The sequence below is a fragment of the Accipiter gentilis genome, chromosome 31, assembly GCF_929443795.1.
Source record: "Accipiter gentilis chromosome 31, bAccGen1.1, whole genome shotgun sequence".
Lineage (NCBI taxonomy): Eukaryota > Metazoa > Chordata > Aves > Accipitriformes > Accipitridae > Astur > Astur gentilis.
The window spans coordinates 6,478,356-6,494,096 of record NC_064910.1 but is presented as its reverse complement, the minus strand read 5'-3'; the positions used below and the strand labels follow the sequence as shown (position 1 = coordinate 6,494,096).

The following is a 15,741-nucleotide window of genomic DNA, read 5'->3' as shown; positions in this document are numbered from 1 at the left end:
GATCAATTCCTTTATTCATCATGCATAAAAGCACACAACTTGCCATATGGCTCATCTACTCAATATTCTTGTTTTGAAATATATATACTTTAGAAGAACTGTGTAATGCCTCCCAAGCAGACCTGTTCCTTAGCTGGGAGTTTTCAAATAATATTATTTTTGATGAAAAGTGTGGAGCTGCTGACTTCCAATCTACTTGGAAGAGTTAGTCTGAATAATCTGGTTACCTAGGGAAGAAGTTTTCCAAACTGTTAAAATTCTCAGTGTCTTATTCAGGTATTATCTTCTTTCTGGGTTTCAAGATTTCAGGGTGGGAAACATTTCTGAGGTCTTGAAAGACAAAACAATCCCCCTATTCTGTAAAAGTGACAGAAGACTTGAACATTTATTTTTTTTTTTTCCACGAAAAAAGGAGATGACTAGAATTATGATCTTAACATACTCTTTGGTAAAAACAGTCTCCTAAATAAATTATTTAAAAATTCATAAAAATATTTTTATTTTCCTTTACTTTTGAACACTGATAATCTGAGGGTCACAGAAATGCAGTCATGACATTAGCTTCTAGAGTTATGGGATGAAGGTTGACCTAGCTTCGGGCATGGAGACACAGCCAATGGATTTATAGGTTTCTTAGTCTGCCACATTCTCATTCTTGTAAATCCTGAAAAATTCCTTACATTTTTTAGTAGAGGCACCTCTCATTCACAATATGATCACACAGTTCCTGGTATAGCGACTAAACGAGCTAGGCATTATCTCAGTATTGGTATCACTGTTCGTGTTTGTTAAATGGGAAGAAGTATATAACATTTATACGGTAAGCGTAGCTCTGCCACTGTAAAAGAGCTTGGCTACGTCTATGTTTGTAAACTAATGAGCCCCCGGTGAGGAAGCTGCGTGTGACTGTCCGTACCACCCCGGTGTTGGTGGGCTCCTTCTCAGCTCTGGCCGACGTCGACAAAACTTCGCCCAGGCAGTGCCCGGGCAGGCTGGGGGCCAGGATCGGTTCCCACAGGCAGTTTGGATGCGACCGCTTCTTGCTGGGGTAGGGAAAAGAATTTGGCTGTATGGATGCAAGTTGAACCTTTCTGCTTGGAAAAGTCTTTGGCCTGCATAATTTGCTAGTCTAGACTCAACCTTTATTCCAGTGTGGAAAAAAAAAATCCCTTAGGATGCATTATTTTCTCAGATATTTGATCAGCTCTGCTGAAATCACTGGTTTTGTTTCAGTAAACCAACTCGTAAGGTTCTTTACAAAATACTGTTTGCCTTATGTCGGAACAGCAGTTTTCCCAGAAAAGCAAGGTTAATCGGCTTGTACAAAGCCTTACTGTGGCTTGATTCCTGCTGCTTTGGGTATTTTGTTGTTCATGAGTACTCACTCCCACTGTCTGTGGATCACCTGGAGTCCATGCAGTGCTTCACGGGAATGCTGGAAGTGGAGGGAGCTGAGCAGACCGTGGCATCTGAGCTGCTCCCTGCTCCCTTGGGCTTCTCCGGGTTCCCGGTCAGCCCAAATCCAGCGGGAGCTCTGCAGCCAGGGACCCTCCTCAGCAGCTGCCTTCCAACCTGCAGCCAGGGATTTTGCTCACTTTGAGATGGAAGGACAAGACTGTGCGTCAGAGGTTTGGCAGTAGCGGTTGGGCAGCGAGGATTCTTGAAGAGTGTTTTCTTTCCAAACTGCAGAGTACCTTTTCAAAGCGGTTTCTGCATTCCTAGAAGTGGAGCTTAGACTCAGGCACACTTGCTTAGAAATCAAGAGCTGGGGAGCGGGAAGAGAAGAGATTCATGGCCAAACTCTTCCCCTGCTTTAGTGACACAAGTCTGGGAATGTTTAATTTTGAAGGGAACAGTACTGCCTGTTTTTACATTCATAATCCTAAGAACAAAACCTGGCTCTCTGAAGACAAAGTATTCAAAGGCAGGCAAAACATCTGTCTGATATCAGGTTAATTTAAACTTGAATAATACCCTTAATGTTTTATTCAAGGTTTCCATCTCTATCACCGATTACCAAGACTCATGCCCGAAAGCTGCATCCTGATTGCCATTGGAGCACTAGTAGGAACAATCATCTTTGCTTCTGATCACAAATCTCCACCAGTGATGAACACAAGTATTTACTTCTTGTATCTCCTTCCACCCATCGTCCTGGAGGAGGGCTATTTCATGCCAACTCGCCCATTTTTTGAAAACTTTGGGTCCATCCTGTGGTGGTCTGTGCTGGGAGCTCTGGTAAACTCATTTGGGATTGGGCTCTCCCTCTACGGAGTCTGCCAGATCGAAGCCTTCGGTCTGACCGACCTGGACCTGCTGCAGAACCTGCTCTTTGGCAGCATGATTTCAGCTGTGGATCCTGTGGCAGCCCTGGTAGTTTTTGAAGAAGCCTCCGTTAATGAGCAGCTTTACATGATGATCTTTGGAGAATCATTGCTAAACGATGGCATAACTGTGGTGAGTTTCTTTCCGCTCCTTGTCTTCCCCTCTTTAGTCTCTTGTGGCTTGTAGGGTTATTGGGCAAAGGACAAGGAGATCCTAGGTACATTATTTTATGAATACTCCACTCCATTACACACAAGTAATTTAATGTATCTAAAGATTACATCTTATATTAACTCTTTCATAAACGTGTTTTTTTATTGCTGCTGGAACAGGGAAGCATACACATACACAATAGACATCACATCTTGCTCTTGCATTCACTGAAGTGAATGGACAAGCTACAGCTGATTCTGCTGGTAGGATCAGTGTAATTCCTAGGAACGTTCTTGACATCATGCAAGCAAATAAATAGAAAATTGTACTGCTTAAAGATTGAAGGCTTCTACGAAGTTTCCCAGAGACCTTAGACAGGAATTCCAAAAGCCACTAATAAGTTTGGATAACTTGTTTATATCAGTAAAAAAATTGACATCTGACAAATGTTCACCTTTCTTGGCTGTCTTATCTCAAGCATCTAGAGGCAATGCTTCTGCAATAAAAGAGATTTCATTTCTTTTTTTTTTGTGGTTTTGTTTTGTTTTGTTTTGTTTAAATAGGAAAAGCATGTTTTTACAGAGCTCCTTTTGCTAATACTTTTCCCCCTTTCTCATTAGTTTTACTAAAAATTGGAGCAACCTGAAATTCTAGCTGTAAACCACAATTGAGAAAAACACTTGGAACATGCATGTTTTTCAAGGAAGAAATTTCAAGCAGGAAATTCTTTGCTCAGAAACCAACAGGAGTGCTCGTGCTGCAAGTTAACTACAAGTTAAGGAGTTTTGCTAGATAAGATCTTTACAGAATTTAAATCACAGGAATCTAAAACACATAAAAACTATTCAGATACTGTTATATATGAGGTACAGCACAACCTGGACTTGTAAAATCTGTACAGAGTTCATTGCTGAAGGGCTTCATGGGAGAAATGCAGTTTATGAGTAATGTGAAAAGGAAAAGGAATGAAGTAATTTCTTGCAGCCGCAGCCTATTGATCACAAATCCTTCTTGGTGAATCAGAGATGTAGGGCTGATGTAGAACTAAGTGACAAATGTTACTTAACTTTACATGTAAACTGCTTATGTGTTATAGTTGTAACAAAAGAATCCCCAATGCGTCTATCACTTCCACTTGTCTTTTTTGGTTCCTTCTAGTGTAGACCTCAAAAAGTAATACCTCTTCCTCACTCTAGAAGAGCTTGTTTCATCCTTTTTTTTTTGGCTGGCTCTCTACCTTGCCTTCCCTTTGTTCCCAGCTGCTATTTATGATGTGGGTCCAACTCATGACAGTATGTACATGAGCTTTCAGTCAGGATCCTGTTACAGCATAAATGTGGGGTGAGAGAAAGCCTTCAAAAAACTGGTATTTAGGCACTCCTCAGCAGCACTAGGTGTGTTAGCAAAAGAGAAGACAGGGCTGTACATGGGGAACATTGGCTACATGGCTGTGATCTCCCTTTGCCCCAGGCACCCTCATCTTTGCAATCAGTTTGTTGGCTCCTGCTGATGCATTTCTGCATCACCCACCTCTCATCCACTGTCTGGGCATTCAAATTTTCAAAATCTCTACCTGGCTTCATGTTTGAGAAGACTGAAGTATTTGTCACCTGGATGGAGCCCAATGGGTGGCTTTCTCCTCTGCGATACCCCACTTGCTTTTTTAAGGGCTTTAAAAGTGTTTATCTCAGGTGTCTTATCTTACCATTTCCTCCCCATTTCCCTCTTAACAGTTTCCTTTGAGTTAACTCTCTGTGTTTAAAAAGATAATATCACCAAGATATATTAAGCATACATATTTTTTGATTGTTTAAATACAAATATCCTGGTTCTCTCCAGTCTGCTTAACAGCTTGAACATTTTTTTCCCCGGCAGGAAAAACTGGTATGAATTTTGCTGAACTTGTGTATTACATTTGAGGCAACAATAGCTCCCTCTCCTATATTTAGTTCAATATCCTGGTATAAAAAAATTGCAAAATAATAGACTGTGGAATTAAAATGATGATTTAGGAGTTTTGCCTTTGACTTAAGGGACTGGGTCAAAAGTGGATAATTTACCCTTTTTACCCATTTGTACCTTTTCCCATTCTCCTCAGCAGGGCCATGTCCATGGATGGAACAAGAAGGCTCCAGGTCCTGTTAATTGCTCCTTTTCCCAATTGCTTCTGAGTAGACTGTTAGTATTTGAATAGCGCAGACAGCAACAGGACTGGTCCTAACATGTATCATACATTAGGGGAGTTTCAAAGCCCTGTTCAAAACAGTGATGTTGGTAAACTCAGTGCAGATTTCATTCAGACTTCATCACAGGTGGAGGATCCTGATTTTGCTGCAAAGTATTTCAGGCATCTGAAGCTCTGCTCCTGCATATACACAGACCATTTTTGCCTCAACAGGAGCTGAGCACCTGTGTACATCAGGAAACAGAATATTTCCCCGGACTCCTTCAACTCTGAGGCTTGAGTTTAGAAACACTGAGAACACCTATACATCACGCTGTACTCAGAATGGAATGGCAGTGACTACTTTCTCTAATGGTGTCCTCTCTTTTTGTATGCTGTAGCAGAGCAGTTAAAAGAAATCTACTGCATGATGGAGGCCCAAGTAAAATTGATTTCTTCATTTGTGGGGATTTGAATTTACCTCTCTGGGATGTACAGGTGCTAGGAAGGAGGATGGAGATATTCTCTGCTCCTGCTGTTGAAGTGGACCCACTCTGTTTAGAGTAAAATTAAATGCATGTGGTCAGAAAGAGTTACCAGGGTGGAAAGAGTGAGTTATCATCAGGGCTGCCTGAGTTGGTGGTTAACGCAGTCACTTGAAAATCTTTTTTTTCCAGCGCTTCTGATGTGGATGTTATGTGCAATGTTTGTACCATCTAGACAGCCGGAGCAGGGACCCGTCCCCGGGTAGGTGCCCTGTGGTGAGCAGTGTCACGCTCGCTCTTCCTCTCCCTGGCTCTAACAGCCAGCCAGTGGTACACCACCCCACGGTAATGCCCCCCCCCCAAAAAAACCCCAAAGCACAACTTTCTCAGAGTTGTTAAATGAGGCCAACTATCAATCCATCCCTTCTTTTTGAGTGAACAAGGGCATCCTAAGCTGATTCAGGTTTTATACCATACAAAGAATTAAAGTATTTCATTTACTGGCATAAACACTGCAACGTTACATGGAACCTTACTTGTATGACGCGGTGCAGGATGTTGTACAGAACAGTTTACTCCCACAAAGCACGTTGCAAAGAAATGGAAATTATGTCATATTTCCATAATTTCCATCGTAATGCCAATTCAGTTATATCATATAGACAGTTTAGGAACTAGAAAAAGAGAGAAAAACTTACTTACCAAGTCATTTGCTGAGAATAACTTGCTTTACTGATAAGTCAGCATAGATTCATGCCTTGGTATCACTTCTAAAGAATCACAAGTCTTAGGAAGAGGTTGAAGTCTGCAAGAAGGGGGGAACAGAGACAAAACAGGCTTTGTAATGAAAAGCTATATGGTGAGTACAGTAAGGTTTCTTTACTGTGGAGACATGAACCCTCTTTTCCTTATCTGCCACTGAAGAGCCTAATTTCATATATAGTCATTAGGAAAAGGCACCTCTGGGTATTTTCTCACATGAAACATTTTGTTGTGTTTTGCCTGTCCCACAGAAATATTCGCAATGAGCCTCCTGGAGAACAGGCTGTGTGACAGCTCAAGGTCATATGTTCCCAGCAGCAATTTAAGATTAGATAGTAGCTGGGGAATAATTATTATCCTAATGAGCTTGACTCTTCTACCTGCAAATATCTACTTTAATCTTCTTAATAGCCTTCTGGAATTAACTATATGAAGAAGAAAGACCAAATAAAACTTGATAAGGTGAATGATTTTGGTCCATTTTGCATTTTTGAACTAATGCTTTGGTGCAACAGCTTTGGAGAGCTGGTGGCTTTAGATGTTCCCCAAATTCTGTTGAAAACTTAAAGGTGACTTTCATGTGTTACACACTGCCTGTAAACAGATCTGACAGGACTTAATGTTAACCGACTGTCAGCAACCTCTAAGACCTTTTTATTACTACACCACTCATTACTGTGAAAACTTTCTATTAGTTTCTAAAAGATGAATGAAAGTGGAATATACTGAAGATTTTTCATCATGAATTTCTGCAGAAAATAAATTATTGATAATAGAAGTATGGTAAACTTATCTGCTCTGAACTAAATGAAACTACCTTTACAGACCAAATTATATAATGTAGCAAATTCAATCTTTCTTCTAATCTGACACTGTTTTCTTTTTCTTTTTGTCATTTCAAGCTTTCTAGTCAAAATATATGTGTGAAGGATCTTTAGGCCATTTAGAATGCTACAACTTTTGTTTCCCACTTTGAGATTGACACAGAGCTCCTGGGAAGCAGGTTAAGTGGCATCAAACCCAAAACATGTAAGGATAGAGAGGCTGTATTTATCTGTCTAGAGACAATATGAAACCGAGGCAACCATTTTCCTTTCCCTTCCCTTCCCTTCCCTTCCCTTCCCTTCCCTTCCCTTCCCTTCCCTTCCCTTCCCTTCCCTTCCCTTCCCTTCCCTTCCCTTCCCTTCCCTTCCCTTCCCTTCTTCCTTTCCCATTCCCAGTGACGTTTCATGATGTTTATGTGTCAAGTGCTATTAAAAAACATTGAACATTCCAGACTCCATCTAATGAAGTGTGTCCAGCCTAATGATCATGCACACAACCTAAATGGGTTTTAAATCAAAAGTGTGATTCTTCATCGCTGCCCTGCCCCATCCTGACTCAGAAAGAGAACATGGAAAGGAGAGCCTGGGGTTGGTGAGGTACTCAGCTGGGCTTTCAACATCTGCTACAAAGATCAATAATTAAGTTTACCTTCAGAAATCAAAAAAGCATGGGTGTTTTTCAGTTACTTCAATTGCATCTGATGCCCCAGGGTTTTACTGTTATTACACAACCTTTTACCCCCCCCTTTTTTTTTTTTGGCTATTTTTCAGGACATTTAACAGAACCTTAATTCTGCGACTTGTTAAGAACCAGCTGAGATTTCAACTGTTATTTTGCTGTGCTGTCTAAAGGAATTTTAGGCATATATATATATATATATATACAGCCCCCCCCCCCCCCCCCAATGAAATGAGTAAGCCTGCCAGGTTGAGAAAGGTGCCTGACTGCTGTCTCCCTATTTTCACACATAGGTTTTATATAACATCTTCATCGCCTTCACCCAGATGCACCGGTACGAAGAAATTGAATCCATCGATGTCTTTGCTGGCTTCGCTCGCTTCTTCGTGGTGGGGCTGGGTGGCGTGTTGTTTGGCATCGTCTTTGGATTCGTTTCGGCACTCATGACTCGATTCACCCACAACGTTTCTGCTATCGAACCCCTGCTGGTCTTCATGTTCAGCTACCTGTCTTACTTGTCCGCTGAAACCCTTTACATCTCAGGCATTTTGGCGTGAGTATCCCTTACGGCTTTTTGGATGCCCTCTCGAGGGAAGCGGCATTGTTTTGAGGAGGTGGTTTGTTCGAGGTTGGTACAATACATGCATTTTCAGTTTCTGGCCTAGAGATCTGCAGTGGATGGCTTTTAAGGGATCTGTAAAATGCAGTGGTAATTCGGAAAAGCAAACCCATAGTCATCATAGGCATAGATGTACTACTGAGGAGTGCGTATCTGCTCTGAAATTTTTTTAGATTTTTGCTGGTTGGAAAAGATACTGCAAGCTGTGGGTAAGATGACTAGTGCTGCCACCATCTGGCTGCTACCTCTGATAAGATCAGCAGAATGAGAGAATGATTTGATAATAGAGCAGTGTAACTGTCTTTACTTCTAAGCATCATCACCACCCAATTACAAGAGAGATTAAGTAATGAGTATGGAAAACAGAATAAAGGACATCTGAGTTCTTGCTTTTGTATACAGCTGTGAACACCAGCTCTAACATAATTTACTGGAATTACATTACATTTGAACAGCATCACTGGAACTGAAACTGGGCAAAACCAGGCAACCGAGAACATCAAGCACATGTGCATACGTATACTCACGTATGTGGATACTGACATTCGTATTTTGATGTGGCCAGGATAGCTTGATACTGCTGTAATGCTGGGGACTGCTTCCTTAAAGTGCTGTGATGGCATGGGTGCCACTGCAGGTCTATTGACCGCAGTAAATGCGGAGAGGGTGAGTATTGTGGCAAGGAAAGAGGACAGGAGCAGGAAAGGGGTCAGAAGAGAAAGGAAGGAATAGGGGTGAGAGCGAGAGACTTTACGAGAAAACTGCTGATAGGTGAATTTCGAAGAAATCACACCAAACAGCCCCTCAGCAGGGTAAAGTGGAAAAAAAATGGGAACCTGATTGTGGTAAATGCTCCAGCTAGGTCTGCTGGCTGCTGCAGGCTCAGTGCCCAGCTGGTGGGAGGCAGCAGCCTTGCATGGCCTCTGTTGGGGCTGAGCTTGCGTGCTGGGTCTTGCAGGCTCTGGTGCTGCAGAAGGGAGTTCCCTTTATTGAGGACAAACCAGTTTAAACCTAACAAACACAAGTGTGTAGCTGTTGATGTCCAGACAGGTGCATTTACTCACCTCCGCTTGTCAAACCCTGATTTCATAGAATCATAGGTTCGTAGAATGGTTTGGGCTGGAAGGGACCTTCAAAGGTCATCTAGTCCAACCCCCCTGCCATGAGCAGGGACATCTTCAACTCCATCAGGTTGCTCAAAGCCCCGTCCAGCCTGACCTTGAGTGTTTCCAGGGATGGGGCATCTGCCACCTCTCTGGGCAACCTGGGCCAGTGCCTCACCATCCTCATTGTAAAAAATCTCTTCCTTATATCTAGTCTAAATCGATCCTCTTTTAGTTTACAACCATTACCACCTGTCCTATTGCAAGAGGCACTACTAAAAAGTTTATCTCCAGCTTTCTTATAAATACCCTTTATGTATTGAAAGGCTGCAATAAGTTCTCCCTGACCTTCTCTTCTCCAGGCTGAACAACCCCAATTTGTTCAGCTTCAGAGTAGAGCTGGGTTTGTAAAAAAAAATCTTTGCAGGATGGCCCTGGGAAGCAATATCTGAATATTTAACCATATTAAATAAGGAGGTGTGTTTTTCCGAACAATTAGACAAAGCAGACGAGTCTTGTACAATGTTTTGCACATCCAACACATTTGTTCTGATTGAGGTGACTGGTGACTTTAGTTGAGCAGGGTTAGACCTACTATGTAGTGAGCACTAATACAGTATGGACCCTTTCTTACCTGCGCTGCCCAAAATGCTGCTTCCCTGCCTATTCATTACACTGTGCTACATAGCTCTTTGTTTCTTTTGCTTCTTATTTTCATTAGAGTGCTGAAATTATTAGTAATGGAAGAATGTTAATATAATTGGGATTTATTATTCTTACTGCTTCATTAAGGAAATTATTGCTTGGTTTAGGGATGGGAACTTATTGTCACCTTTCTGAATTATTGAGGAATTCATTCATTTTTCACTTGGATCATGAAAGTCAATTATGCATGTGTCTCTGAAAAATCAACAGTATTAAACATTAATGCCTAATGGTCTTGTCTTAGAGTGTCCTTGGACCTGCTAAATGTCTCAGCTCCACGAGAATACCCTTGAGATTTCTTCAGTGGAAATTAAATGAGCAGAAACTAGATGAAGGGTTATTTAATGAACAGTCAGCATTCTCTGAATTCACAAGTTTGGAAAAATATCGTCACAAGAAGCCCCCAAGGACTAACAGAATATCAGTAGAAACTAGACAGATGATGGAATATGTTACTAGCATAGCACTCTGTCTACCTATTACCTATGGCCATGGAAAATGAGGCAGGGAAGAGGAAATCCCCTTCTGTAGGGCTGCTCAGAGACTACTGCTCCTTGTGGTTGTTACCAGCATCTCTGTAACAGATGTTACCCAACATCTCTGGGTGGCTGCTGATGCCTCTGAAGCAGGCTCTAGTCTTCGTTAACAGCAAAGAGATGGAAACCATCCCTTGGCTTCGTTAGGCACGTTCCCCACCCCCTGGGTAACTAAAAGGGGGGAAGGAGACCTCTGTAGGATAACTGAAGTTCTCTCTGCTGACGGTGGAGAGTCACTGAAGCTTACCCTGGCCCTGGCAGCGAGCCGTCAGGAGCTTTGGCCTTGACCACCATGTTCTCCCACCACCACCTCCTCAAAGAAGAAGATCACTAAGAGGCAGGTTGCGCCCCTCTAACCGATCCGTCCGTAGGCTGGTACAAAACCGACCTGCCCTTTGTTTGAGACTCAAATATTTGGTGCTTGGTGGCTGTGGGTTAGGCATTCAGGATAAAATGGACTTTGAACTGGAATGTGATATCCTCACTTCCTCGTCGGGAAGGCTGACTGCTTTGCTTCCTTTTTCCTGTATGCAAAATGGATTTGTAAAGCCGAATGCACATGCTCTTCTATCTAATGAAATAGCTAATGTTACTGAAGAAATAAAATGCTTCTTGATATTAGGAAGGTCAGAGGCTGGTGATGGAGAGTGCAGGTAATGAAGGCTGAGGTTGTTCTTAAATGAAAAGAAAAACCGGTTGTGGCTGATCTCTGATGTTTTGCCTGGTACAGGATGACAGCATGTGCAGTGACAATGAAAAAATACGTGGAGGAGAATGTTTCCCAGAATTCCTATACCACAATAAAATATTTCATGAAGATGCTAAGCAGCGTCAGCGAGACCCTGATTTTCGTGTTCATGGGAGTGTCTACGGTGGGGAAAAACCACGAGTGGAACTGGGCCTTCATTTGCTTCACTCTGCTCTTCTGCCTCGTTTGGCGGACACTGAGTAAGTCGGCTTTTTCAGGCAACCTTCTCTGCACTTCTGAGAGAAACCCTTTGGTACAAAGGTATGTTAGAAAAGTCTGTGCAGACTGGCATAACCAGTTTAATAATGAATTTACTAGGCTTATGTTACTGACAAGTTAATTTCACAAATCTACACATGGACAAAAAGAGGGGAAAAGCCCCAAACAAATCTGAATTCCAGTCTCCAAGCACAGACTTTATGATTAGGTGAGAATGGAAAATTTTAAGCAAAATTAAAATATTACCATGATTCTGTCTATACAGATGCTTATAACTTAGTTAACTATATGCCCTTGGGTAAGTGGGCTTCATAATGATTTCATTGCACACTGTAATTAACTTACTAATTAGATAATGTACATCACCACGCTTCTGGTGCCATAACACTACAGGTCCTGGGCCAGGAGTGCCAGAGGCATTGAAAAAGAGGCAAGGTGAAAATTAGCACTGCTACATAACAGAACAGGGACTCTATTTCCTTCCTTATACCACATCTAAGCCAACCATGCTATACTACTGCTCCTCACAAGTCAGCTCTGAAGTTTTAAACTGCTAGAAAAGAGTGCCTGTTTGAAATCACTCCATTTCTACACACAGTGTCTCCCCATTCCTGCAAAGGTCTCCTACTTCCTAATCTGCGAGACTGGGATCCCTCCAGCTTGGGCAGGGCAGTTTCCAGAAGATGTCACACAAGCTGTGGGACACAATTTCTCATCCAATTCTAATGCTCAGGATAGGTTGACAGTAACACTGAAAAAGGAGAAGCAATGAGAAAGCGGGTTGTGTTCTGTGGGTAGTAGCAGTCCCGGCAGAGTTCTTGTATGAGCTGCTCTTGTGCCTGTTAGCGAATTTACTGCAACTGTGGAAGCAGAGAGGCAACACGTTGCCATCTTCTCCCTCAATTACTAGCCGAACATTCTAGCTGACATAAAAAAGGGAATGACCTACTGGGTCAGATCAACCCCCTGGCAGTGTCTTCAACAGAGCCTGTGGGAGATGCTAATTAGGAAAGGCTTGCAAGCCTCACCGCTTTCTGAGCTCTCTTCCCCTCCTACATCCTCAGCATCTACAGTCACTGTGTTAGGGATGTGAGAGGGTACACTCCTTGCCCACACTATATAGGGGTCTGGTTTGGACCTGTTGCCCATGAATTATACCATCCTTTTTTTGAACGTGAATATTCTGTATCAGGTTAAGTTACAACTGCTGCAACAGAAGGCAAATGCATTTACTCTGGAGAGGTGATGAATTATGGAACACATCCTGCTCCGCCACTGTTATGTGTCACTTAAATTTAGTTAGAAATATGAGTGAATGATACTTTTGTAATGAAAGATGTTTTGAAAGTAGTACACAAGAAAAGGCCAAAAATACAACTATGCAGGCAGTCTTATTTCTGACATTTTTAAACTTCTGAGTGCCTGAATTGGCCATCTTAATAACATTCTTCTGGAATTTCAGTAAGATTTTTCAGAGTAGTTTATATTTTTAAAGAAAATGAGAAATCCAAATATTCTATCAAATGGCCTTGGAGGAGATAATCTGAGCACAGAAAACTAGGCACGTACCTTGGCTAACTAAGTTAGTAGGTCAGTTCCCCCATGCTTCATTTATAATTAAAGGAGGCCCCTCTGGAGCATCCTGTGGGACAGAAACCTACGTTGGGCACCTGCCACCACGTCCTCCAGCCTTCAGCCCTTGTCTATATTCCCTTTACATACAGAGGCCAGGCTTGAGCTTGGACATTGGCCCAGCATCACCTGCTATGGTATTGAGGAGGAACAAGACCTGTCAGGTGATTCATCAGGGCCAGCTCTGCCCTCAAGGGGAAGGCAAAAAGGGGTTGAGAGGAAAAGGCAAGCGATAGTTGCTGGAGACTGCTTGATGAACCAGCTGGAGAATAGGTTTTGTCTTCTCTACCACTCACAAAGAAGGAAGAAATGGAAGAAGATGTGAAGATTCAGGGAAGCCTTAATTGCAGTGACCATAAGACCATGGATGCTAAGATCCTGAGAGGAGTGAGCAAGCCGACAAGCAGCAGAATTACAACCCTGGGCTTCAAAGAGCAGACTTTGGCCAGTTGAAGTGGTTGTTAATGTGGGAAGGTAATTGGCTGGACCGCTGGGCTCAAAATAATCATCTAGCTTGTGGCTAATGGCATCCCTCAGGGCTCAGTACAGAGACCAATATTGTTTTAATGTCTTCATCAGTGACCTGGAGGACGGAATGGAGTGCACACTGACGAAGTTTGTGGCTGACACCAAACTGCAGGGAGCAGTCAATATTCTGGATGGCTTTCATTCAAAGGGACCTGGACAGGCTGGAGAAATGGGCTGAGAGAAAGCTCATGAAGTTCAGGAAGACCCCAGGCAAGGACTTACATGTGGGTTGGAATACCTCCATGCGTAGGCTTGGGGTCTAGTAAGCACCTCTGCAGAAAAGGACCTGGCCTGGTAGACAACAGGTTGAACACAAGCCAGAATTATGTCCTTGTGACAAAGAAGGCCAACCGTGTCCTGGGCTACATTAGCAAGTGTGTAGCCAGCAAGTCCAGCAAAGTGTTTCTTTCCCTCTCGTCAGCACTGGTGGAAGTGTGTGCTGACTCCAGAGTGCTCTCTCCAGTTCTGGGGTCCCCAGTATAGGAAGGACATAGAGGTTCTGGATCAAGTGCAATAGAGGCCACCAACCTGGTCAAAGGCTGGAACACTGGACGTACAAGGAGAGTCTGAGAGTTCTGGTCTATGCAGTCTGGGGAAGAAATGGCACAGGAGAGACCTTCTTACTTTCTACAAGTACCCGATCAGAAGAGAGAGAGGAGATGGAGCCAGATAATTCTCAGACATGCACAGCAATAGGACAAGAGGCAGCAGACACAAGCTGGAACATGGGAGATTCTGGTTAGAGAGTAGGAACCCATTTCTTAACATGAGGGTGATCCAATATTTTAACAGTGGCCCAGCTCTCCATTCTTAAAGGCATTCAAGACTTGACTGGAGCTTTGACCAACCTGATCTGATTAGCTCTGATTTGAGTAGGGACTTGGATGACCTCCAAAGGTCTTTCCAGCCTACAGTACTCTGAGTCTAATGTTTGGGACCAGCTAAGTGTTGGCATCAAACATCTGAGATTAAGGTGCTATTTCTTAAATCTCTCAGGTGGCTTATCCCTCAGTCAAAAAAAAACAAACCAGAGGAGGAAGCTGTTGGCTTGACCCTCAAAGCCCATACACATTTCAAGACCTTTGACTTTTAAGCCTGGGAGCCCTAGAGGAAGGCATTTAATGAGTGGAAAAAGAGGAAAGGGGAAACCTGTGAAGGTTCAAGTATGTGCATCTGAACAGCTCTATTATATAGGGATGACACAAGTTCTGAGCAGTAGAGGTGTTATGACTCTTGTCGGTTTACAGCAAAAAGAAAGTAATTAAATGTTTTCTTGCTAATCCTGGACCAAGCATGGCCTCTAAGTTTTTAAAGCCTTACTTTCAGAGCTTTACTTTTGGATTCTGTATTGGAATATCCTTCCAATCAAGACAGAAGAAGTGCTCTCCTGATACAGAAGCTGTTTTGCTGCCACATGTCCATCCTTCTCTCAAACACCAAGGGGAGTGCTAGAGCTTTCTTGAGGAAGGCTGAAATATTTTCCGCTAAATTTGTTTGATAAAATGATTACAACATTTTCTCTGAAGCTTGAATAAAATAAAGAGAATTGGCCTGAGGGTGATACCTCACATACATAGTTTCAGTCTGAGTAGCTGATGTCTAGCATAGTTATAAGTAGCCAAAAAAGGTTTTAAGCAGTATCCAGCAACCTATACAACATGATACTGCTACTGGCCTTACCTACAATAATTCACTGAGTTTATCAGTGACAGCTGTGTAAAATAACACCAGTAATTATCAGCATTTCACAGCTTTTACTTCAGTAATTTAACAGTTTCAACACAAAACATAGTATACATGTTTTTTATAGAAGATGAAGAAGATTAAAAGTAAATCAAGCAAATTGCTAAATGTACTCTATAAAGAAAAGCTGCAGCCCTTACACAGCCACAGGCTGTCTGATTAATTTTAACTTTTATTAAGAGCAAAATGAAATTTGAGAAATAAACACAGAATTAGAGACACAATAAGCCAGAGGATTAAAAATTAAAACGCTATTACTCTTTGCCTGTCAGTGAACCTGTCCACAGGACTTGTTGGTAAAGCACTGTTCAAACACTTTGGGCAGATACTGTGCAGAAAGCAGGAAACATTGTAAGGGAAGGCACAGGAAAAACTCTCATCCAGTGGTTTGTCTTGTCTCCAGAACACTTTGGAGAAGAACTGTGCAACATAAATATAGAAAGTAAAACTTTCCCCCTAATCTCACTTCTGAACTGCATAAGTGAATTTAAATCCTGAAGCAGTTAGGAACCATGG

The 15,741-nt window shown here is 42.4% G+C and overlaps 1 protein-coding gene across 1 annotated transcript in view; it reads left to right on the top strand.

Annotated features, from left to right (window-relative positions):
* Nucleotides 1–15,741, top strand: part of SLC9A4 (solute carrier family 9 member A4) — a 36,891-nt gene that overhangs the window by 1,392 nt on the left and 19,758 nt on the right. Inside the window, exons 2-4 of the mRNA XM_049834374.1 lie at nt 1,994–2,457; nt 7,686–7,945; nt 11,086–11,303. Of these exons, the coding sequence (XP_049690331.1) occupies nt 1,994–2,457; nt 7,686–7,945; nt 11,086–11,303 (942 nt within the window). The remainder of the gene's footprint in view (nt 1–1,993; nt 2,458–7,685; nt 7,946–11,085; nt 11,304–15,741) is intronic.